A 24,967-nucleotide genomic window follows, 5' to 3' on the forward strand; every position below is an offset into this window, starting at 1 on the left:
AAACAAAACAAATGAAATTTGAAAAAGAAAAGGAAAAACAAGAAATAAATTTCTGGAGACTTTTTAAAATGAAAGGCTATTGTAAAGTTACACAGTAGGAGGTTGAAATTACACAGACTTCATTGAATATATATTGAATTATTGATTTTTGCCAAATTTTATCAAAATATTGCCATTTTTCATAGTGTATAAGTTACTATTTTATCCTTTGTGTGGTAATAAATGCTGGATAACTTCATCAGTTATCCAGCATTTATAACCACACAACTGATGATTTAGAAGAAAAGAAATGAAAAATCATCAATAAATTATAAGTAAAAACTTTATAATCTGTAATTTTACTATCCGAAATGTTCTATTTAGTCATACCACGCAGTGCCATGAAGAGAAATCTAGTTGCTAAATTTCTATTTTGTCCAAATAGTTTGCGCTTCTTATGAAAATTGTATCTTTGAATTCAGTCAATAGAAGGAAGCACTATCGTTTTTGTTTAGATTTCTCGTTCAGCTCCTGCTTTGATGGTACAGTACATTTATCTTGTACAGATCATTCGAAGGAGAAGTACTGTAACATATACAACTGAACAAACTAAATTGAACTTTGTGAAATAGTACAAAATAAATATCCTAAAGATTTTACATGCTATTAACTTATTATTAGCTTTAGAATTTGCAAAAATGCTGCTAAACGCTTTTCTATACGAAATATTAAATTTAATTTAAAATGCAATTAACGTTTTATACATTAATTAAGTGCAATTAAAGTTACACATGGTTCTTGTAAAATTTGCACAATATACCTTCAAATTTTCATATTTCATAAATGGCGATGTATAATAAAACACATCCGTGCCATATAACGATTTCATTGCACTGTCACAATCTCAAAATTTCTTTAAATATATTTTTAATTTCATAGTTGATAGCTTAATTTACCTCTTAAAGTTCTAAGATTTCTTCTACGTCATATGTGATTTTAAATTGAGATACATAATATAATAGTTACCTTGTATATACAAAAATAAACTGAATTTACGCTTTTAAAGATTTTTCGGATTTAATTATTCCATCAAATAGTACTATACTGTTAAGAGAGCCTCCATATACTGTATATATTTACTCTTCTCCTGTTGACACTAAGAGGGCCTTATTATGAAGCCTATCGTGAGTTTGGCCAGGCTTACAATAGAGCGGGGGGTCCGACTTATTCAGCTCAAAACATTGGAAACTACATATACTATTATACATTGCTCGATAGTATAAAATTTTTAATTCAGTATAAGTAGATTTTGAAGATAAGAAACTGATATCACTGCAAACAATTTAAATAATTATCTAATATTTTATCTCGTAGATAAAAGTAATTAGATAATTATTTAATTAATCTTTACAATTTAGTTTTGTAAGATTGTTAAATTGTAAGATTTCTTACAAATTTAATTTATAGTAAGTAAAGTGCTTTAAGATTAAATGTTAAAATTCTAAAGTGTCAAATGTTTTTCATCGAGAATGTGTACCGGTATTTAATGTAACATTTTATTTTGACTAATTGAATTATTCATTTGTTTATAAAAGACCGTTTTTTTATTTTTTTGTTAACTGCACTGACAAAGAAGGATTAATTTGCACTATTCGAGTCTGCGCCATTTCATTTTAATTACTGTATAAGTAAATTATTTTAATATTTCCTAATTTAATTATGTCAGAGCAGTAACAATTTGTACCATAATTAATGGTCGTCTTGACTTGTCTTTTTATTACGATTCTTTAAATTCTTTAATATAATTTTTATCTGACACTTAAAAATAATTTTCTTGTAAGTTCTTTATAATTTTCCATTAGAAGATTTTCATATAAATTAAAGTTTTACATTAAATTTTTTAGCTACTCAGTTTTTTATTATTTTATTTTATTGTTTATTACGTGAAAAAACTATATGATTTAGACTTGTCTTAAATAAATTATCATATTTTATTTGTTTACCGTATACTTGAATAATATTTTTCCTGTTTACAAACGTAGAATAATAAAATAATTTCAAATTTCGTCAGTAAACACGCTAGTTATCATCATTAAATAAAATTCATTTAATTCGTTACGATTATAACGTAATTTAAATATAAATATCAGATGAATTTTAAGTAAACATTTAAAGCATTTATAAAGCACGATTATTAAAATATCAATAATACTTTATGATGTGGAAAATCGATTGAGTGTTTGTAATTAATTAACTATATCAAATGCATTGCAATATGCAATTTTCAATGATGAAATTTTGCGATTCATTGAAATTTCTAATTTGCTATTATTGTAGTCGTCAAATTTTGCACGTATACACTCGTTATAACGAGATAACAAAAGCCCAAAGGTAAAACAGTATTCAAATTTAATCATCAATTAAAACGTGATACCGTGGCACATACCGTAAGAGATTATTCGAAATTTATGTACGCATTATTATTATATAAAATCTGATGAATATTAATCCTTTTCTTTGACAGAATTCATAGTAATTGTAAAGCATTAAAACGAATTAACATAGATATAATAGAAAAGCTTTCAAAGGCATTAATTAAATGACAATATGAAGCTTCCTCGTTCCTTTCTGCCGTAGCTCGAGTTGAAATTTGATGCTTCAGATGCATCAACAATATTGGAATCTGTGGTAAAAAAATGACTTAAAATGAAGATGGATACGATAGATATCACTTTAAATGTCTAAAACGCATCTGGTAGCAAATTTCTGACAAAATTCGTCTTCACATACATCCTCATAAATTTTTTAGGTTGTAGCTTCATAAGAATAGTATAAAATATGAAATTCTTTTTATATCTTATCGCTAAAGCCTATAATTTTGCTAATCTTTTAATCGGAAATTTAAAAATATAATAAATTTCGGATTAGCACATTTAAAATGCTAATCCGAAATTAAAGTTCAGATTATCATTACTTATTCAATCATTTTAATGTTAATTGAAACTAGATAATATGAACAGAACTTCATCTTTTTTTAAATTATACTTTAGGTGATTCAATATTTTAGAATTGTTCAAAATTTCTGCTTTTATAATCTAAAGTGGCGTATTTTTATTGACAATCATACTATTCAAATATTCTTTTGGTTTATAATAATATAATATTAATTGCATGGAATAATTTTAAACATATTTTTCCCAATAAAATTTCTGAAATTTTAACTATATTTTTCATTATATCAAACATTAATTAAAGCCATGTTAATAGTTTAAAAGAACATCTGTATTGAAAAAATATAAAATTCGTTGTCAAATTTGTGATATTTATCGTAAAGTACCCGTATTAAACACTGCCTAGAGAGATATTTAGCAGTCCAAATGCAATCAAATCTGGTATAGCGACATTTCAGGACATGCGGAAGACATTCCTATAAAAAAGATTTGTGCCAAACTCGCCATTTTGGCACTTTCGGCACTGCAAACAACAAGCAGTTTATTTGTAAAAGACACTCATGATATACACAGATCTTAGTGATGTAGGAGATACTGCTTAACGTGGTCCTCTGCTCAATGCTTTAGATCTTAATCCTTGTGATCTTTGTTGTGGAGACACTTGAGTGCGGTTTATCGAGAACCTGTTGCAAATTTAGCAGCATTGAAAAACAGTATCACATTTCATGTGAGAAGCATCACACAGGATACTGTACAGTACATTGCCTTCAGGATTTACACCAAGCAACCACATTGAACAGTATGCTATGCATCACTAAAGTCTTGTACAAATAAATGTTTATTGCTTGCAACGCCTTAATGACGAGTTTCGGTACAATTTATTTTTTACGGAAGTCTTGCATGTCTTGAAATGTCATCATTAAGTCTGGTTGCATTTGGACTGCTAAATATTTCTCTAGACAGCGTTGATAGGAGGAGTACTTTAATTATAATCACTCCTTATAACAGTATATTTTCAAACACTGTTACTTTTTTTTATAACGGTTACTTATAAAAAATATTACATAAAAACATATGAAAATCATATTAAGTAAATAGAAACCAGTAAAAGTTTCCTGTTTTGATTTGTAATTATATAGAAAATAGCAATTATTTTAAAATCACGTCCTTAAAAGATCTCATAAAGTACTGTAAATAAAATCGCCAAAAAAGTATTTAATCAAATTTAGTACCACATTAAAATAAGTAAAATAACATCGAAAACAGTTCTTATACGTCTTGAATATTGATGTAGCAACGCTTTACTGCTTCATGTTGCAGCTGAATGCAACTGTTGATGATATCATTCTAAATGTGGATCTGTTTCAAAAATGTATGATATCAATTAGTCGATTAATATCAAATTAGAAATATATTCAGAATTATTTTTATAGACGTAAAACTTTAGTAATTTAATCTAATAAATGCATTGTTTGACATTTAATAAATGTTTTCTAAATTAGAGAATCGGTTTTAATAGATTATTTACGACTGTCCCCACTGTTTTTTAATCAAAATAAAAAATTACTATAATTTAATATTTTCTTCTGTAAATGAAAACATTAAAAAAAAAGTTATTATTATTCATGATTCAAAAATCTGAATATACTGTATTTAGGTGTATATGTATTTTAAAAGGTAAATAAAAGAAAAACGTATCATTGTATACAGAAATCTTTTTCTTTCGAGAAATAAATTATCGTTAAGAGAGACATCGTATAACTCACTGTTAACTTCATTTTATTCCAGGCGTGACTGCATTTAGATTCAAAGCCAACTGATATCAACAAGATGGTCGCTTTAACAGCTATAGATCAATGTCCATGTGGAATGCTATAAAACATGACTTTATTACATCTTTCGTAAACATCTTTATTTGTTCTGTGCTGTAAAATTGAAAATGTGTTTGCCATCTTCACTACTAAAATCTCGGCACCTTTAACATTATATTTATTAGTTTGTGTTCAAAAATATTAATTAGTAAATTAGCCTCGTAGAAAATATCTTTATTATAAGTAGAATATGACTATTAAAAAGCAATAAAGATGATAAAATGGGAAATAATTTTAGGTCCGTTGACTCGTTAAATTAAGAAAAGATCGCAGGAAAGTTAATAAGATAACCAACAGTAAATATGATTAGTGGGCCAGTTACAATTTTTAGCCTTTAACTTTATAATTGCTGAAAATTAAACCGTAACGCGCTTAATTAAATTAAATAACTGATAAAACCGTAATTGAGAATAGCTTAAGATTAAAAGAAAGTTAAATTAAGAACTTTTAATAACGTGTTGATTAATTTTTAGAAAATAATTCATTAATGAATATAAATTATATAAGTATATTTATTAATACGAGTTTTAAATATAAAGCCCCTAAATTTATTTTAGATCCTGATCGTTGCCATCCTACTCAACCATTTCGATGTCCTGGTACTACAACTGTTTGCATATCCCTCCAATATCTTTGTGATGGAGCCCCCGATTGTCCCGATGGATATGACGAAGACAACCGTTTGTGTATAGCAGGTGAGTTTGCTATTAATACATTTAAAAATCTATGGCGACAGAAAAGCTTTCTTTAAAATCTAGACAAACACTAACGGGTCCAGAAATCTTTAGACAGGTGCAGAAAGGAAACAATACGCCTTATAAAATTTTTTACTAGATGAGGTAACCGGTTTTACTGTAAGAAAACCCCCAAAAGAGGGGTGCAGCTGCGCCTTGCGCTCCCCTTTCATATCGTTATAAAGATTTTAAAAATGTGAATTTCACATATAATTAACGTTTATTTTTATATATGTTATTAATAATTCTATTGAAATTATTATAAAATAGAATATTAGATATATATTTAGGACAAAATATTTAAGAGAAATTTTGTAAATATTGTCATTCTTTTCCTAAAATGCATCGACAAAATTATTTATTCTTTTATAAAGTATCCATAGGCAATTAAATGGAATAAGAACGAGAATAATAAAGCTTTACTGAAATTTTTGTAAGATCTTCCATAATAAAAAATAATGATAGATTTTAAATAAAAAATTCCTTTATTTAAAAGGGAATAAAAAAATATTCCCTTCATTAGAGTAGCAAGAAATTTTTCTTGTTTAGAAACATAAAATAATAACGAAAAGCTTGAATAATAAACTCGTCAATAAACAAAAAGATATTCATTTTTTGTCTAGGACTATTTCATTACTTGCACTTTAATTTATTACTTCCATAAGTAAAGAAAATGTTTAATTAAGAATCAAATGAACCGTGTTAACAAAAAACTTATTCTACAATTCCATAATTTTTTCCCCGTATATAACGTCTGATTCTTTTTATTTTTTCGTAAGAAATTTATTTGAGTTAATTCTTATAATTCTAAGAGAATATCAAAAAATAGTAAAATGGAAAATATAAGAAAATTACCTATCATTTTTGGTATATTTTAACAAACGACAAAAACTAATTATGGTAATTATTAACAAAAATTTTCGTGAATGTAATATTGATGTTTTATTCAGCAGGATAAAAACTGTAATAATGGTTTCGTGAATTAATTTCTTTTTCTTTTTTTTTTATCTTATAAGTAATAATATATATCAATATTCATTAAACATAATTTTCACTCCTAAAAAATCAGCACTTTTTAAACTTGAAACTTAACAATTATTAGAACAAAATCAATTATATTTTTAGTATTTTTAGCAGAAAATGTAAAGCTACTGATCAAAATTAATGATATTTTATTTTATTACTGTAGTAATTATAAGTGTTTACACACATATATATATTTACATTAATTTAATATCTAATAACTAATATTAAGATAACTAAAATAGTGATGTTAAGATGTTAATTTAATATATATTAATATATGAAGATATTAAAGATAATTAATAATTAAGTATTACACAAACACACGTATAAATATTGTAAATCAAGTTAAAAGACATAAAATATTGTTCTAAAGCGTATACACGATATTTTTTATACACTTTGAACGTGTCAAAATATCCGAATATTTTAGAATTATTATTAGAATTTTATGTTTAAATCAATATTTTAATTTGCATGCCTAAAAATCTAAATTTTCAGAACAAATTTAACTTTACTTCTAAAATTAATGCATCAATTAAAATAATTTATCGTTCATGAAAATACGTTTACTACGACTCTAGTATTTCAAACACATTAAACCTATTTATGTAAATGAATTAGAATAGATAATATAGAATGTATAATATATAATTACACTTCAAACATATAATACATAAATTATTATTATCGTTTATGCTAATTGTATGTTAAACTACAACTTTATGTTTCTTATTTGTGAATAATTTAATTAAAATTCTAATTTATGTACTGTACAGTACTGTACAAAGACCGAAAATTATACTTATTGTTATTGGTTGAAATATATACTGTATATTTATCTACATTTTATAATTAAGCATGTGTATATATACTGTATATATAACTCAATTATATCGATTATATGGAAACGATTATAAATATTTCCTGCATATAATGTTAAATATTTATATAAAATATATTCATATCACGTGCAGAGGATGCTGCTAAAATATTCTTTAACTTTTGCCTTAGTGTCAAGGTAGACAATTCACCTTTATCTTTTCTATTTTTCTATTGAAACTCCCAAAAAAACGTTACTTTTTTCAACAAAAGCAGTGTTTTTTGCTTTTTTTTACTTAAATAATCGACAATATATAAAATTCTTTAAAGTAGTTTTTAAAATATATTATTTTTAAAAATTTTCAATCTAAACATCACAGCACTCTACTAAAATTAGTAACGGTTTAGCCCTTGTTTTGCTTAGAGCCCAAGCTTAAAGATTCACAATAGAAACAATCAATTATTTCTATTGTGGGTAAGTCCTACAGATACGTCACCGAGTAAAATGAACAAAAAGATCTAGAAAATCTTTAAGATATTAAAATGTTTTCTAATTGTTCAACTATTTCTAATTACACTTCTTGATTCAAATTAAATTTGGCTAAGAAGCAAATAATAAAGATCTGAAAACGTTATTTTTAAATTTACATAAAAAAGTATTCTATAAACAGATTTAGAAATATGAAGGATAAGGATATACGCTTTCGTTTTTAAAAATTTATGTACTAATGTTTATGTTCATAAATACTACATGTAGACTAAAATCTCTGTACTTTTCCTTATAAATATATTTGCTGTAATTTTATTAAAAATATATAAAAATTGATCAAAATTTAATTAATATTGAATCTAAATGTCCTACTTTAAACGTTAGAAATGTTTATTTTAAGCGGTAACATCAAGCTATAATATGAAATTTTAATGAACAAAACCTACTTCTCTTTATAAATAATTATCAAGCGAGTGTAACAGAAATACATTAGAAATTATTCTAGTTTTGTAGTTTTTTGAATTACAATTTAACAATTTAAACAAGAAAATACAAACAAATCTAGAATTATTTCTTAAAATTATTGCTTTTAGCAAATAATAAAACATTTATTTTATAATCGTATAATTTTGTCATTTCTTCAATGTGGATAAAATTCAAATCAACTTCAATCAAAACAAACATTTATTTGCAGGAATTTTATGGATATTTCCTAGAAAAATTAATAAAACGTTATCGGAATTTTTATACACAATTCAAATAATACTCGTAAATAATTTGAATGCAGATGCTTAAGTAGGTTATTTAGTAACCATATTATGGCAATTTTTCTCTTCTCTACGTGAACAGAAAACGAATAACTTAAATTGCAAATTTGGACGATTTACATATAATAATTTTATACTTATAATATTCATTAATGTTATAATTACCGATCGAATTATCAAGGAAATGCTCGATATGCACTCTAATATTTAAATCACATCATTCATACCGAGTTCGATAAATAACACATTATTCTTGTAATATATATCCATATTCATCAACAATTTCCTCATCCATCATCTTTGCGGACAGCATAGTCGAAGTCTTAAACACACAAACTAATGCAACAGGCTTCGTAGAACTGCAAATACAATGAATGATTGCAAATAATTTGCATCATAACAGATTGAAAATAGTTATTTATAAATTTAAAATATTAAATTTTCAATTTATTCCGTCACTGACATGATTTTAGGTGTGATGTAATATTAAAATTTCATAAAATATTCATCCGATATGTCTTTATATAGAGAAAATTGCTATTCAAACACAATATAGTCTAATAATATTTTTTTTACAGTTTAGTTTTTTTTTTCTTGATTAAAATCATAAAATTCCATAATTATATCTCATTAAAGATTATATAAATTTTTTAAAAACGCTTTTTATTTCTTAATTTTGAAGCCCGGATCATGTAACTTTCGCTTCAGTCTAGCCACTAATGGATTTGATCACCATACTGGTCGTGGTTTTGTGCCTGACCACGTGGAGATTTTCGGGCTTTCTTCACGTGCCTAACACCTAAATAGGGGCCAGTGTCCCATAGAAAACTAACAAGAATCCCTCCCGGGAGGCATCTCCCTTAGCAGATCGTCCGTGTGTTGCATTGCCATATCCCATCAATCCAATCCAATTCTTTTAATATATTTTTAGAACATTCAACACAATTATCTGAGTTAGAATTATTAATAAGCATCTGTAAAAAAGATATAAAGGTAGAGAGCCAGTAAAATGTTACTTTAGATTAAAACTAAATTAACATTTTACTGATAATATTTTAGGTCATCAGCTTGGAATTATCCATTCAAAATGTTAAAAACTTAAATGAAAATTTTCTATACAATTCTAATGTTATTTTTTATTATTATTATAAAAAATATATATACAGTATTTAGTACAGGTATAAACAATTGATAAAATGAAGGATTTCTGTGAAGACTGTTGATTTAAACAAAATTCATTAATTTTGTTTAAATCAACAGTTCATGCAATTAATAATTGAAATCAATTCATTTCCGCAGATTAAATATTATTCATGAATTCCATTTAAATCTGCAGAAATTAATTAGAAAAATTTTGAGATATAAAGAAATAATTAGTTCATATTTTTGCAATTTTTGACATTTTCAACTGTTAGTTTTTTCAGATTATTAATTAATGGATATTTAAATTTCTTGAATTCCTCTTGAAAGATTAAAATAGTAATTATTTTGCTTGATTTTTCTAAAATAAAACATATAAATATATATAATAAAATACATATAAAATAAGTTTTATCTGTATTTTCTTATCATATTTGACGAATTCGATCCAGATCTTTATGAATAATTCGGGATTTAGTTTTTCTTCCTTGCCATGCAGCTGGCTGTATTATGAGTTACATCTATGAGCAATGGTTAAAATTAAAGTAATAATAAAGCTCGGAATGTACAATAAATTGTACATCTTTATAATACAAATTAAACGATTTAAGTCTTTATAGACTAATTGTTGACAAAGTAGAATTAAGATAATAAGCATTTAAAAAATGAACTATGGAAACAAATTTTATATACTGTATATTTTGATTTTTTGACATTACCATAAAAATTTAAGAAATATTAATAAAATACTTAGAAATAAAATAAATAAATAAATATATTAATATAAAGTTTAATTAATTAGAATGGAAAAAGAAATTAAACTCAAAAACCTTTATGTAATTGATTCGTTGTTATTAGAAACTCAAGCATAAATATAATTATGATCGAAATACTGTATAAATAATAAAGAATCGCTACAGAAATAAGATAATAATAATGTTGCGTTTTTAATATATTAGGTTTTCTTTTACTCTTTCAGCACTATGGGCACTAAGAGGGCCTTTTTAGCGAGCTATTATCGGTTCAGCCAGGATGTATAATGAGGGATAGAGCTCGATATATCTGGAATAGGGCCCCAGAGCCGTCGAGAATTTTTATGAGAAACGTGAATAGAGTTGGCCTCTTTCATCTCTTAGCGATCGCTTTAAGCCTTTTGTTTCTTGAACAAATGAAATGTGTAGAATGTTTCTTTATTAGTAAAAAGCAATCCTAAAAAGTTCATTTTCTGTTAGTAAAAATAACGTTAATTTTATAGAGTTTGGTATCACTACGGAGTTCTTACGTTTTCTCCGGGCCTAGTCCCTCCCTCTTGAAGGCCTGCAGATCTAAACATTTTTGGAGTTTTTAGACCTACTGGATATGATCCTTGGTCATCCATAGCTCTAGGCTGATGCTTTAACCGTTCTCAGCTATCCGCCCGACCCGATTTAACATCAGTATAAGTGAAATATAGTTTTGAGACAATTTCACGCTTAAAATCATGGCGTTTTACGAGTATTCAAATGAACTCAAAATTTTCATTTGAATTTAACTCAATTACAATCATTCATTTGGCAGTTTTTAATTTAATACTAATAAGCAACTACCATTACACTTTTTTAAAACTCTTTTCGCCTTATGGTCACTAAGAAGATCTTTTATAAGAAGCCGATTATGGATTCGGCCCACAGTGGGGCGGCCGGGTGGTGAGGGACGAGGCCAGACGTATCCGAACGAACCATTTCTGAAAAATTCCTGGAGTTTTACGACTTAAGCTGCCATGTTAACCACTCGGCCATCCAGCCATCACTGTCTTTATACTGTCATTTATTCGATACCGTATAAATTAACTACTCAAAAATTTCGAATATCAAGACAATTATTATTAGTTTATTATTGGGATCATTATACATTTCTTTTGGTTAAAGTAATTATTTTCCTATTAATGTCCATGTGTATAGGCAGACAATTTAGAAGTAGATTTAGAAGGATTCAGGTTCGAATTACAGTAGAAACAAACTTCACCTATCTATCTTTCTAATAGTCCATTTTAATACAAAATCAGTAAGAGAATTAATAATGATGGGAGTTAAAAATTTATATAAAGTAATGCATGAATACTTAATTTTATTATTATATAAAAGTTTATTACGTAGCTTATAATGAATTAAATTTGTTTTTATTAAATGTGTCTATTAAAATATTTTTAATATTATTTCCTATAAAGAGATATTTAAACCTTAATTTTTAAGATGAAAAATGAATAAACGTAATTTTACATATTTGTAGGAGTAAGAATGTCATCTTTTTTTATGTTAAATAAAAAGTTTCTGCATTGTGTAACTGTCATAAGTTTGATACAATTTTTTTATATTTGATCAATTTTTGACGCATGTCAAAAATTTTCCGTTCATACGTTATGTATTTTTTGTAATATTACTTTATAATGCGATAAAACGTGCTTCGTATATTTTATAGCTGTATTTCTCAGTTAAGAGTTAAATTAATGTTACATAAGCTGATGTGGATGCGGCACTTTGTTAATTTTCAGATTATATAAAAATTTATATTAACTTTTATACTTAAAAATCGTGTAAAAAAGAATCTACTTACTTCAAATTAAATTTGATAAAAACGTTTTTTAACGGGATTTTGATTTCTTTTAATTTTGATCTTGTGTATCATTTGCATTTTTTCACATTTTTTACACCACTGTCTAGTCCAAGTTAAAAATATATTTAAAGAAAAATAAATGTGCAGATGACAAGTAAAAAATAGTAGGCAATTTTTTCTAAAAAAAACAACAAAAATGTACACATTTATTTTAAAGTAGAAATGCACTTTTCACAGATAAACCAAAATTCACGTACCAAAGATAAATATTTGATTTATATGAACAATGATCATATAGATCTAATGTAGTTATTTGATTCATTATAATTTCCTCCCAACGGTAAATATTTTAATCCAGACAAATCCGGATTAAAATATAATCTGGATATCGTAAATTTTCATGGATAGTCCAGATCGAAATTTCGCTCCCTTCATCTCTCTCACTCATGCTATCCAACCTAATTACGGATCGTGTACATTCGCAATAAGCAAAACTAAGACCAGCTATAAAGCTCATTTATTGGCAGTTTATGCCTCTCAGTTATTTTATCCAGCTCTCAGCTGAAAGGAAAAAAAGCCAGAAATTTAATTAGAATAAATTTTAATTTACTACATAAAACATTTTCTTAAATATATAATTTTAAAATAAATAATTGAAATAAATTAACAAGTATATTAATTAATTTATTTATTAACGCGAGGTACTAGAACAATAGGGATTGTTCAGTGCGCTCAATTATAAGCCATTACGGTCAGGCCTAACCCGTAATGGCATCGACTAGCATAGATTAGAGACGGTAATGATAAGATGCTGCCTTATTTCCTGGTTATTTTGCCAACAAAAAAATATAATAAAAAATAAAGGTTTTTATACGGTCACATTTCTTTTCAAATTATATTATAAATAATAATAATAAACTATATTTTGACTTTGACTAGACTTTCCCACAAATGGCAGAAGGAATAAAACCACTAAACACTAGTCAGTTTATGCCTAATCAATGGACTGACCACATGCAGTTTGCCGGGTTTTTTTTCTTGACCTGTCTACAGCTAAATAGGGACCAATTTTCCATAGAAAATCCTCCAGGGAGGTAGCCACCTTTGCAGATCGCTCGTGTTTCTTTGCCATACTCCGTCAATACTATTGGCATTGGTATCAACCGAATATTATACTTACATCATTACCAAAATGATAACCGTAGTAAATAATTATAATTTCTTTTAAATCTTAAAGTATCACCTAATGCAAAACTTCAACGTGAAATTTTTTATATAATATTATAATTCTCATATAAAAGTTCCATGCCAATATGAACATAAATTAGATCATAGTTCATTATAATAACCGCATCCTTATAATAGTTTTTAAATATAATTATTAACAATACTTGTGTTTCTTTTTTATTATTTTAAATTATTACATATACTTTATTTAGCATTATACTTTTAAAAATAAATGTTAAAAAATTCTAAATGTCTATCGAGATTTTAAATATTTCCTCTTAAATGAAAGGGTCGCGACGATTTATAACCATGCAACAATAAAAATGTTACAGTTGTAGATAGATATTATTTATATAGACTTATACATGTTAAGATTTCGTGTTTATAGCAAGTCATAAACAGTCATAAATCTTAAAAAAAGAGATATGTTTAAAATTTTAATAAAAATAGCTATGCTGCTCAGCATATAGATTTTGCAAAAATCCATCGAATTTAAGGAATTTATCAACGCGAAAAGATTTTGACAGCTGAAATTAATGATAATTTAATACTTTTCAAATATTAAGTGAAACTTAAATTTACTTATTACGCACAAAAGAATTTCTGCCATTTATGAAGAATAAAAGTTCCACACATAATTACATAAGGAGATTTAAATATAAGTTTAAAAGACAGATGAAACATCCGCATTTTTTACATGAGATGAAATTACCCTAAACAAATTAAAATGTTATTCAAGTTTAACGTTAAATTATGATTATTTAGCTATTTTAACAATTCTATAATCTTTCGAAAAATAAAATAAAGTGAAAAAATCGCTGGAGTAAATACATTTTCCTTAAGTCGATTGTTTAAATCTAGATATTTAACATCAAGACAACACTTAAGAATGATTAATCAAAAACTATAAAATCCAAGATGAATTTATGTTATTTTTAAAATAAAATAAATTTATTTAAAAACATTTTTCTTAGCACAACTTAAAAAATTATTATAATTATTTTATTCGTGAAACGACTCGATATTATATTAATTATGTAAATAATTAAGTGTTATACTTTAGCATTTTACTATAAACTATAATTTTATCGTCATTAAATTTAAATAGTTATTCCTGGAATAATGAAGAACTTTACACTAAAATATTTATATATGTTACTCCACATAAATGCAGATAAAAGCGGAATATGTGGAGAGATTATATATTTAATGTTTAAATCGATATCGTCCATGTAATTTACTAACACCAGTATTAACACTATAATACGGATTTGAATGACAGTTCCATCTGCTTTTCTATTCATCACTATGATCAAAAATTTATAAACTTCCTATCCCACGAATTAAAAGATTTCTTTAAAAATTTAGCTCCTTTGTTTAATCTATACAATGATATTTAACTATTATAATCATTAAAATATCATTCGCTATAACGTTTAAATCTTTATTTATGAAATTATTGATACGCTATCGAAATCGTAGTTAATACTTTTAAATGGAAAATTAATGTATGTATAAATAAGGTAACATTATATAAATGTTCAAATCCTGTCTGTACAGTATCACGACTGATTAATTCGACTAGATTATTCAAAACAGGATCATTTAGAGGAAGTAGGTGGTCTTATCTCAGTTATGCTACAAGCAAAGCTTTATTCGTTTCTTAATTACTTTGGTGTTTGGATAGAACAAGACTTAATCAAACTCCTCAAAGAACAGTACTTACGTTTGCAATAAAGTAGAAATTTTATAGAAACAAATAGGTTTTAAAGTCTGCAAAGAAGCTATAATAATAATAAAAAAAGAACATTATAAACACCTTTGAGCAATAATTTTCGCAGGAATTTTATTAAAATGTTAACTTAATTATATTAGTAATTTGGCTTAGTTAATATTCTACTAAATTTATCTACCGTCAATAATGTAATCTGAATTCGACACAGTAATTCAACTAATTCGAATTTAAATTAATAAAACTTAAATTATAATTCCGAATGCAATCTGAATCAAAACTAATTTTAAGAACTGTATAAATTTTAAATTAAGAAAAGTAAATTAAGTATTTTTTTATAAAATTACGCGAAATAACAAATTGATTAAATCACATATTTAATTTTATTATTTATTTATTTTTAAATTCTGAATAATTGTCGCAAAAAAGAGAAAAACATATTTACAATAGTTCAATTTAAGATGCAATTCTTGACAGTTACGACTTTAATCTTTCAATACTCAGAACAAATGTATTTATAAATGTTTCAATAGTAAAGAGTTGAACTACAACCGAATGTCATAAATTGAAAGTTGTTTTTATATGAAATCTTAAAGCAAGGATAATATTTTAAATGATAGATTTGTATCCGCAACGAATATTTTAAAAATAATTCTTTATTATCGATTGATACAGATAAAACTTTCATTTTTGTCGTCGCTAATGAACCACTTATTTAAAATTTTGTAGTATTATCGCACGCAATAATAATTCATTTATTAAAAAAAAATACTTTCACACTTGCATTTTCTTACTCACACTTTTAATATTCATGATCTTGTTCACGAAGATTAAAAATTATGCTAAACCATTCCAATTTTTAACACTCGGGAACAAGATCCATTATCTTGTAAATTGAGGTGATAAAAACGATGTAAAATGTAGTCTTTCTCAAAGACTTTATTACGTTTTCAATAGTGATTATTTTCACATTTATTGGTTGAAAGTTTTCGAGATGGAAAATACTTAACGAAGAAATTAATAATTCAAAACTTATAAAAGTTAATGCCTCTGATTTTTTAACGATGTTATTTTAGTTTGTCATAAATTCTGATTAAATTCTCTCACAAGGCAGAAGCTTTAAAATCATTTGAATTTCAATAATCCCAAAAAAAGTTAATCATAGATTTTTTTGAATCTAGCTTAGTAATTAAAGAATATTTTTTATTTATAATTACTTATAAGAAAGCGGCTTGCATAAACAATTAATAATATTCAAAATATACTTATTAAGATATCGTAGAAAGCAGAATGTTGTTAAAAGTTGATATTAATATTCAACTTGAAAGATAACCCGAAGACACAAACTTAATATACATTGATCGATCCTTTACCAATTCCAACAGATGAATTTAATCAAATTTACTCTCGTAATGAATTGATACACTTTAATTCTATTTCTCCCAATTAATTGGGAAGAGATTTATGATTCATTTTGTAAGGAATTTCACTCATAACATTCATTATCTCTCTGTTTGCTAAACAATCGTTTTCATTTATTTTCTACGGTATACAGTGTAAGGCTTTTCTCGTTGGTTATCTCAGGTTGGTAAAAGATAACGTGTACTCGGGAATTTTAATACAGTTTACTCCATATCTGTATTAGATAATGATAATGATTATTTAGTACCAAACTTCGAAAACGATTAACATAATCTGATATACTTTATAAAACTGAACACGAGAAATGCTTAGAAACGTCCACCTGAAAGTACCAGATCGATAAAAAGATATATATATATATATTTGTTGATCTGATAGATCTGATCTGGTCTAGTTAATATCTAGTGATGTAGACAATCTATCCCGGAGGAAATTTCTCTGGGACTCTCCCACGATAGTAATTTCAGCAACGTAAAACGTGATTATATTAATTAAAAAGTTTTAATCAAGCAGGTTTATATACGTTTGCTCTAAAATACTGTTTCAAAATATTCTAAAATTTTATTACGCAGATTTTTTTTTATAAGTCAAATTAAAATGATGAAAAATTAAATACAGGTGTCTAAATAATTAATTTAAATACATTTTTATATATTCAAAATAATTAAATTATATCGAGTATATAAACTTTTAATGTTTTAATTTAATCTGCTTAATTTAAACGGTAATCGGAATTATTATATGAAGATTTTCTATGTGAATGTCTGCTCGTTATTTATAGAATGATGTTAATGAATATTGATGTTTTTATTTTTAATTAAGCAGAACGATTTTAAAAATAATAATCGTATTTACTTTATTAAAATCTCTTAAAATTAGAAAAATAGTTTAAAATCTTTAAACAAATTCATTATTTTATTTTAAAAGTACGAAAGCATTAGACTTGGATGTAAAGATTAATAATTTTTTATTTAAAACATTTATTACTGTTATAACTTTTTCACAATTTTATAAATCTTATGATATTAATGTTGAGTAAATGTGATCTTTATTCGTTTCCACTGTTTTGTGAAAACATACTTCGAACTCAGCAAACTAAATTTACTTACCAGGCAAATTCAAGACCTATAATTTAAGTTTGCAAAATTGCCTGAAGCTAGATAAATGCATAAAACTTATTGCACAAAGTGTTTGTTAGCTTTTGAATATATTCAGATTTGAAGTATGATATAACGAATCCTAATAAATGTAAAGAATCATGAACCACGCCTTCGAGACTCCATTAATAATGATTTTTAATAATTTAATTTTTTCTAGAATAATTTATAATGCATTGTCAAGGATACCTTATTTTAATAGCACGAAACAGAAAATAATATATAGATAAATTTATTTTTTTCCTGAAATTTTTAAAATTTAATTGAGATTTTAATAGGTTTCATCTATAATTTTTATTGTTGATGTGTTTGATTGTTTTCTTTCTTTTAATTTATTAAACAAAGAAAAATTCAGGAAGATCCGCAAACATAATTCACTAAGCAAATAACAATGATGATTATTTTTATAATTTATCATATTTTCATAAGATATTGTACCTTTGACCTTTCAAAATATCAATAATGTTAATTTATAAAAAAAAATTATATTAATATTTATAAAAATATATATTAAAAAAATTAATAAGGTTAATAAGTCGGCGTTTTATACCCTAAATTATATAGATTTAAAGTAATCTATTTAAAAAAATTAGTATTTTTTTTCACTAAGCATCATAAAATTTAAATTCGGTGCTGAAAATTAATTTTTTCTTGAAATTTTACAGGTATTAAATTAATCTTATTTTAATTTTTTTAAATTAATGTACGAAGTTTGTTTTTAAAAAAATATTTATATCCAATTACATCAAAACAGAATTAATTAATTATATTTTTTCCTTTTATTTCTTCCCGTTAGCGATCTTGTAATCAAAAAAATATACACATTTTATTTATAGAATACAGGAATAATATATAAATAAATAACAAAATAAAAAATTTAGTTTAATGCAGTTTTGCTTTTATATCTCTTACATACATTCTTATTCTTAGATCCATCTAGTTTTTCTTTAAAATATCCAGTATTAGCCCAATCTTGATCGATAAAGCGCATAAAACAAAAGAAATACAGATTTGAAATGATTCTGAATGTAGAAATACTATAATTTTAACTCTATGCAAAAATATTGACAAAAAAATACGATTGCATATGCAAAAAACAAAGTAGAAAAAATTGTTTTTCTCTCCTCATCCACTAAATTTAGACTTAAATTTTCCTATAGTACTATGGTTCAAAGAAATGTTATTTCATGCACAATGTATTCAATAATAAAATATTGAACATGTCTTGAAAATTGGTTTATATCAAGTTATACTGAACTTAAATCAATCCTTGATCCGTGTTGAATTTTAGTTTTCATATTTTATTCCAACATAACAAGTAATATCGAGGATAAGTATATGTAGATAGTGGAATTATTAAACAAAGGATTTTAAATATATATTTAGCGCTGTAGAAATTTTAAGAATTTAGATATAAATATCAAGCCAATTCGAACGGCTTTGTGAGAGCCTCTAGAGAAAATTTCCAATAAATGATAAAATTTAGAAAGTTTTTATTCGATTTTCAAGGCACTCTTCTAGATAAATATATTATGGTTATATCTTCACGTATCTAGCAATTTGAAAGTAATATTTAAAAAAATGATCTCTTCAATTTTAACATAAAATTTAAATCATCCTCACCTTTAATATATATTTTTAATACGTGATTAAACTGTAAAATATATAATATGGATGTATTTTCATCATTATAACGTCTTCGAATTGTTTATTTTTTTAATACTTTATTTTCTTTTATAAGATTCTAGACGTTTTCTTAAAATGTTTTACCAAAATTAATTAATTAAAACAATCTCAAACCTAAATAAATAGATCTCTAACGACGGACGTAATTATAAAAGAATACAATCAAGTCTATCGCTATAATGGTTTCATTAAAATCTTCTCTATACAAATTAAAGTGATCGTATTACAAATTCCAATATACAAATATCAAAATATAACTTGCTCATTACTGTAATGAATGTTTATCCCGATACGAGTATCCATAAACCATCTTTAACTTAGTCTAAATGATAGTTTTTCAATCTGTTTCTGGGACATCCGGATTTGTTACCAGAAGGCAATAGGGCATGAGCAGACCTTCTATCTGTAAATCCTTCATGTACTGGCTGTCATTGTTAAATTGCATCGGATATCTTCTTATCTTCGTTTTTTCTTTTTTTTTCCTATGGTTTCTTTTGTTCTGCGAAGGAATGCGAAATTCTCTTTGAAATTGAAAGTAAGAAAGAATTTGTAGAAAATTTATTTTAGTTTCTCAAGTTGAACCCCATTTGACTGCCACTAAGATTGAATATTTAAAAAGTGAGAGGCGAGTAAATCTTCTCGATTTAAAATGTGTCCATTTTTCTTTTCTAAACGATCTTCTTTTTGTTTTAGTTTAAAATTGATTTTCTTCAATCAGTAATCCCTAATTTCGATTTTTATAAAAATGACTTTATATTTGAAAGAAATTATATCATTTTTGAATTTTAACTTATTATATTTTTGTGTATTTTTAAAGTTATTTTTAATAATAGAATATGAAGCAAACGTAAACTCGTTCGAAAATATCGTAACTTTTCCGCAGAATTATAATAAGATTTTTGAAAATAAGTTTTTTCTTATAGCGATATTTATCCTTTCAGAAAATGTTCTCATCTGAGAAATTGGACAGGTAAGCTTGATGTATATCATGTGAATCCCAGACTGATGTATCATTAAAGAGATAGTTCCATGAATAATTAATGAAAGCTAGCTTCCTACAGATTTCTGATTTATGAAGATTTTGCTTCTTCCATTTGTTCATAACTATTCGCTACTCGTACGGATACAAACAAAGTCAATAATTTCTTATAAGCAGACATAAAAATGCTATGAATTCCGTTGGAATATTTAGTTATAAAGATTCTTATCATCACCAAACTCAAATTTAATATATCTTTATTGGTTTTTCCTGCACTCTAATTTATTTTTCAGCTCTTCGTATCTAGTAGTTAGGTTACTAGAATATTACTACGAAAAATCATGCTATATAATAACTGACACACGAAAAATATCAGTAAAAAACTAACCTGACAGACAGAACTAAGGAAATAAAATTTATATCAGATAAAGATCAAAGTGTATTGGTTAAATGATACGGAAACTACAAACATTTTTCTGAGATCTACATCCGAATTTATATATATATATTACTTCCTTTCATAGAGAAGAGCATGTCATTTCCAGATGTTGTTTACTTGCTGTTTAACATAACTTAAAATTCTAAAAGTATCCTTTGTTATCTAAAAATGCAATACTTTTATATAAATTTAATTTTTTTAAATTGGCAGCGACTAAGTTTTTATCCTCAATTAACATCTCATTATTTTCTTCCAGCCAAACGACCTCCAGTAGAAGAAACGGCTAACATTTTGCAAACATTATTAGCAAATCATGGACCTAATTATCTAGAAAAATTATTTGGTAATAGAGCAAGAGATGCACTGGCACCACTCGGAGGAGTTCAGAAAGTTGCAATTGCTCTCTCGGGTAAATTAAACTGATCTTTTCATTGTTTAAATTGCGTTTTACTTTAAAACTGTAAGTAAATTAACTAAACCAAACCTAGTTTGCAAATTTTTGCATATAAACTATATTATATTCTTAATATATACAATTACTCTTTTAAATCTCTGCAATATTTTCTTCGTCTTGTATAAAATTTTCTGGGGTAATTTATTATTGATATAGATTAAATAATTATAAAGATTTATGTGAAAAATTTCTACAGGAAAACTATTATTCAAATCGAAATTATTACTTTCTCGACGAAAATGTGTGGAAAATTCCCACACACACACACACTGCACATTTTAATCATTTTCAATCAATGAATGCAACAGGAAAGAAAATTCTTAAATAAATTATATTTTCAAAGTTTTCTTATAATTTAATAATTTTGACGTAAATTATTATTATTTATAGACTATAACTTCTAAAACATAAACAAAAATACGGCGAAAAGATATGGCAGAGCCAAAGAAAGTATCGAATTATCTCTTTCTAAAATTTTTGTTTATAATGATAACATATCACTCTCAATTCTATCATTTATTTTTATTTGTAAATTATGTTTATTATATATAAATGTATATATCAATATATTAGAAGTACAGTCGAACCTCCAATAACGGCCGTCTCTAAATGGCGAACGGCCGAGCACATGGCAGCTTACCTCTCTGAGGGACCGGGATAAAATCCAGATGAGTCGAAAAATACCAGGAATTTTTTGGGGGTGGCCCATCGTGATACGTCGGGCCTCAACCCTCGCCATACGGCCGCCCAATTGAGGGTCTGATCGAATACGTAATGGGTTTGCTAAAAAGAGGCTTTCTTAGCACGTTTAGCTTCAAAAGGAAATGTTTATTCATAAACGTTTCCTTTTGAACACCCTTCAAACAAAGGTCATTTTTTGTTACCGTCAGTGATCGTTGTTCAGAGGTTAGACTGTATTTGTAAAAATATCGTTTAAAATTTATTTTTGCAAAACATTATTCACTTAAAAAGATGCTAAAAATTCCTCAGTTTAATGGTTATACTAATACAATAAAGATAGTTTTAATTGATGTGCTAATAATTTGTAATTTATTTCTTTACAGAGAGTGAAACTTTGGACGATTTTGGGACAGCACTTCACTTAATGAGAACCGATTTGGAACATTTGAGAAGCGTTCTTACGGCAGTCGAAAGTGGAGACTTAAGTTTGCTCAAAGCTTTGGGGATCAGAGACTCCGAATTAGCAGACGTCAAGGTTTTCTTGGATAAATTAGTCAGCACTGGTTTCATGGATTAACCCGTAAAACCGGATTTCTTTTTTAAATTTTAAATTCTTAATCCGACGAACGATCTTAAGAAGTGATGTTAAGAAAAGAATTATTAAAAACAGCAATATTTATTTATTCTCTGATTTTTTTTATTATTATTATACGATATAAAAAAACCGAGCATCGAGCATCTTGAATATCCTTGTGTATGAATCACATCATTGCTCAAAATGTGATTCTGTGATTTTACCCATATCTCTTTCTTATTATACATCGTAATCGCTTTAAAAATATCCGTTTGGTTTGATAACATGTATTTTTAATATAACCGTAAATAAGAACAGATTTGCTTCAATCAGACAAGAAAAATAAATTAGTACAGTAAACTCTTAATTATAGAATCCATATTTAAATATTTTTTCTGCTCTATTTACACTATTTCTTCGATTTCAAACTGTGATCTGTAAATATATTTTTCTGTCTGAGTGATATGTTAATGGCATGGAAATAAATGCATATCGTGTGATTTTTGTCGTTTTGATATATGTAGATGAAACATGACATTTCACTCTCCAACATCAACAGAGGAAAAAAATGTTTGGATCAATTTTTAAAAATTATTCCAATGTTCTGCATCAAAATTAGATTTTAGCCTTGTTGTCTGATGGAATTTTACTAAATTTGATATAAAAATTGACTTACATACAGTAAAAATATAAAGGCATTATGGTGGTTTTATTCAATTTCAAACTGTTATAGTTGTTGGGTAAACTTTTATGTAGGTTTAATGTAATTTAAAATTAACATAATTAGTAATTTATAAAAATAGTTCATACATTAATTTCCATTGTAGAACAACGTTAAATTTTAGAATAATTTGATTCATACATTAAATATGAATGTCTTTTTATCATATTTAATCCAAAACTCCTTAGCAAAATCCTCTTGTATAATTAATAATTTTATTCTCAGATTTAATAAAAGAATTTATCCCTGCACTGTGGTAATTATACTAGTGAATATTATCGGATTCAAACCATAATAATACTGATTTTTTGGTTTTTTTCCGGTTATCATGTTCTAATAATAAAGCATTTTAAAGCAAATCCTGTACTTAATTAAAACTTTATAATAATAATAAACCGAGAGCATTATAGATTATGCATTAATTGTAAAATCAGAAAGATTATCGGCATAATTAGAAAGAATTATAATTATGTAGAGAGTTGCGATTGACTTATAAAAGATTTCACAGACATATCAAAGGTCATTACGTTTCCTTACCGAATAAGAGCGTGATTAATCAATTATTCCAATTTAGAACAATTAACGTAAGCGAAAGAAAATAAACTCGATAATTAAAGAAAATCCAATTGTTCTTCGAATGTTCAATCAGAAAAAAAAATTAACTTAATTTCAATTTGTTCAAATATTAATAACAACATTCGAAAGTTTAAGCATGTAGCGCTAAAATAACATGTAGGCAGTATATGAAATACAGAATTTTCAAAAATAAAAAATAATAACAGAGAGAAGTGTAAAAAAATTCATGAATAAAATTAATTTCCTTATTCATGAGCCGAAATATATTTAATTATGTAAATCGAGTTGTAAGAAAAAGAATAATTCTATCGATTGCTTATCATAATATATAAAAATTTATTAAAACATTATTCACTCTGAACTTAATATAGTATAAAAATATAATTTCGATGTATTTAATATTTATTTGATTTATTTTGATTCAACTTCGTTTTTTCTAAATATGTTTTCTAATTATTTGAAAGATTAGAAAATTTTAAATTTAAAAAAAAAACAAGAATTAAAAGAAAAAAATTAATTTAATGAAATATTTAAATTCATCCTGATTTATAATTTTCTTTATTCTGGTTATTTATTTACAGTTTTAAAAAAATTGTTTTATTTAAAAATCTCCCTTTAAAAATTTTTTCCCGAGTTTCTCAGTTGTTATAAGAGAAAGAAATTTCGAATAGTAAAAAGTAGGCCTGTAGGTAGTATTAAGAAATACATATAACGAATTGTTATGCCCAACAGGCAAGACACGCAAAAGAATCGATCGCCCGTGAAAAGAACGATGATCGATGACTTCGGATGGATTCCTCGATAAAACCTAAGAGAATTGAGGATTTCTACATTCGAGCTTGGGTTTTCTAGAAAGAAAACAAAGTTATATTTCTACCTGAATAGAAATTAATATATCTTATTATTGACGTGTCCTGCGAAATCTTGATATTTTGATAAAATAATAAGAT

The 24,967-nt window shown here is 25.8% G+C and overlaps 1 protein-coding gene across 1 annotated transcript in view; it reads left to right on the plus strand.

Annotated features, from left to right (window-relative positions):
• Positions 1-23,220, plus strand: part of LOC136969659 (IDLSRF-like peptide) — a 34,531-nt gene extending 11,311 nt beyond the window's left edge. The window contains exons 2-4 of the mRNA XM_067263948.1: positions 5,359-5,496; positions 21,268-21,420; positions 22,530-23,220. Coding sequence (XP_067120049.1) covers positions 5,359-5,496; positions 21,268-21,420; positions 22,530-22,723 — 485 coding nt within the window. The 3' untranslated portion in view covers positions 22,724-23,220. The remainder of the gene's footprint in view (positions 1-5,358; positions 5,497-21,267; positions 21,421-22,529) is intronic.
• Positions 23,221-24,967: the final 1,747 nt, after the last annotated feature.

Source organism: Centruroides vittatus, unplaced genomic scaffold (genome assembly GCF_030686945.1).
Source record: "Centruroides vittatus isolate TY-2023 unplaced genomic scaffold, ASM3068694v2 contig_18, whole genome shotgun sequence".
Classification (NCBI taxonomy): domain Eukaryota; kingdom Metazoa; phylum Arthropoda; class Arachnida; order Scorpiones; family Buthidae; genus Centruroides; species Centruroides vittatus.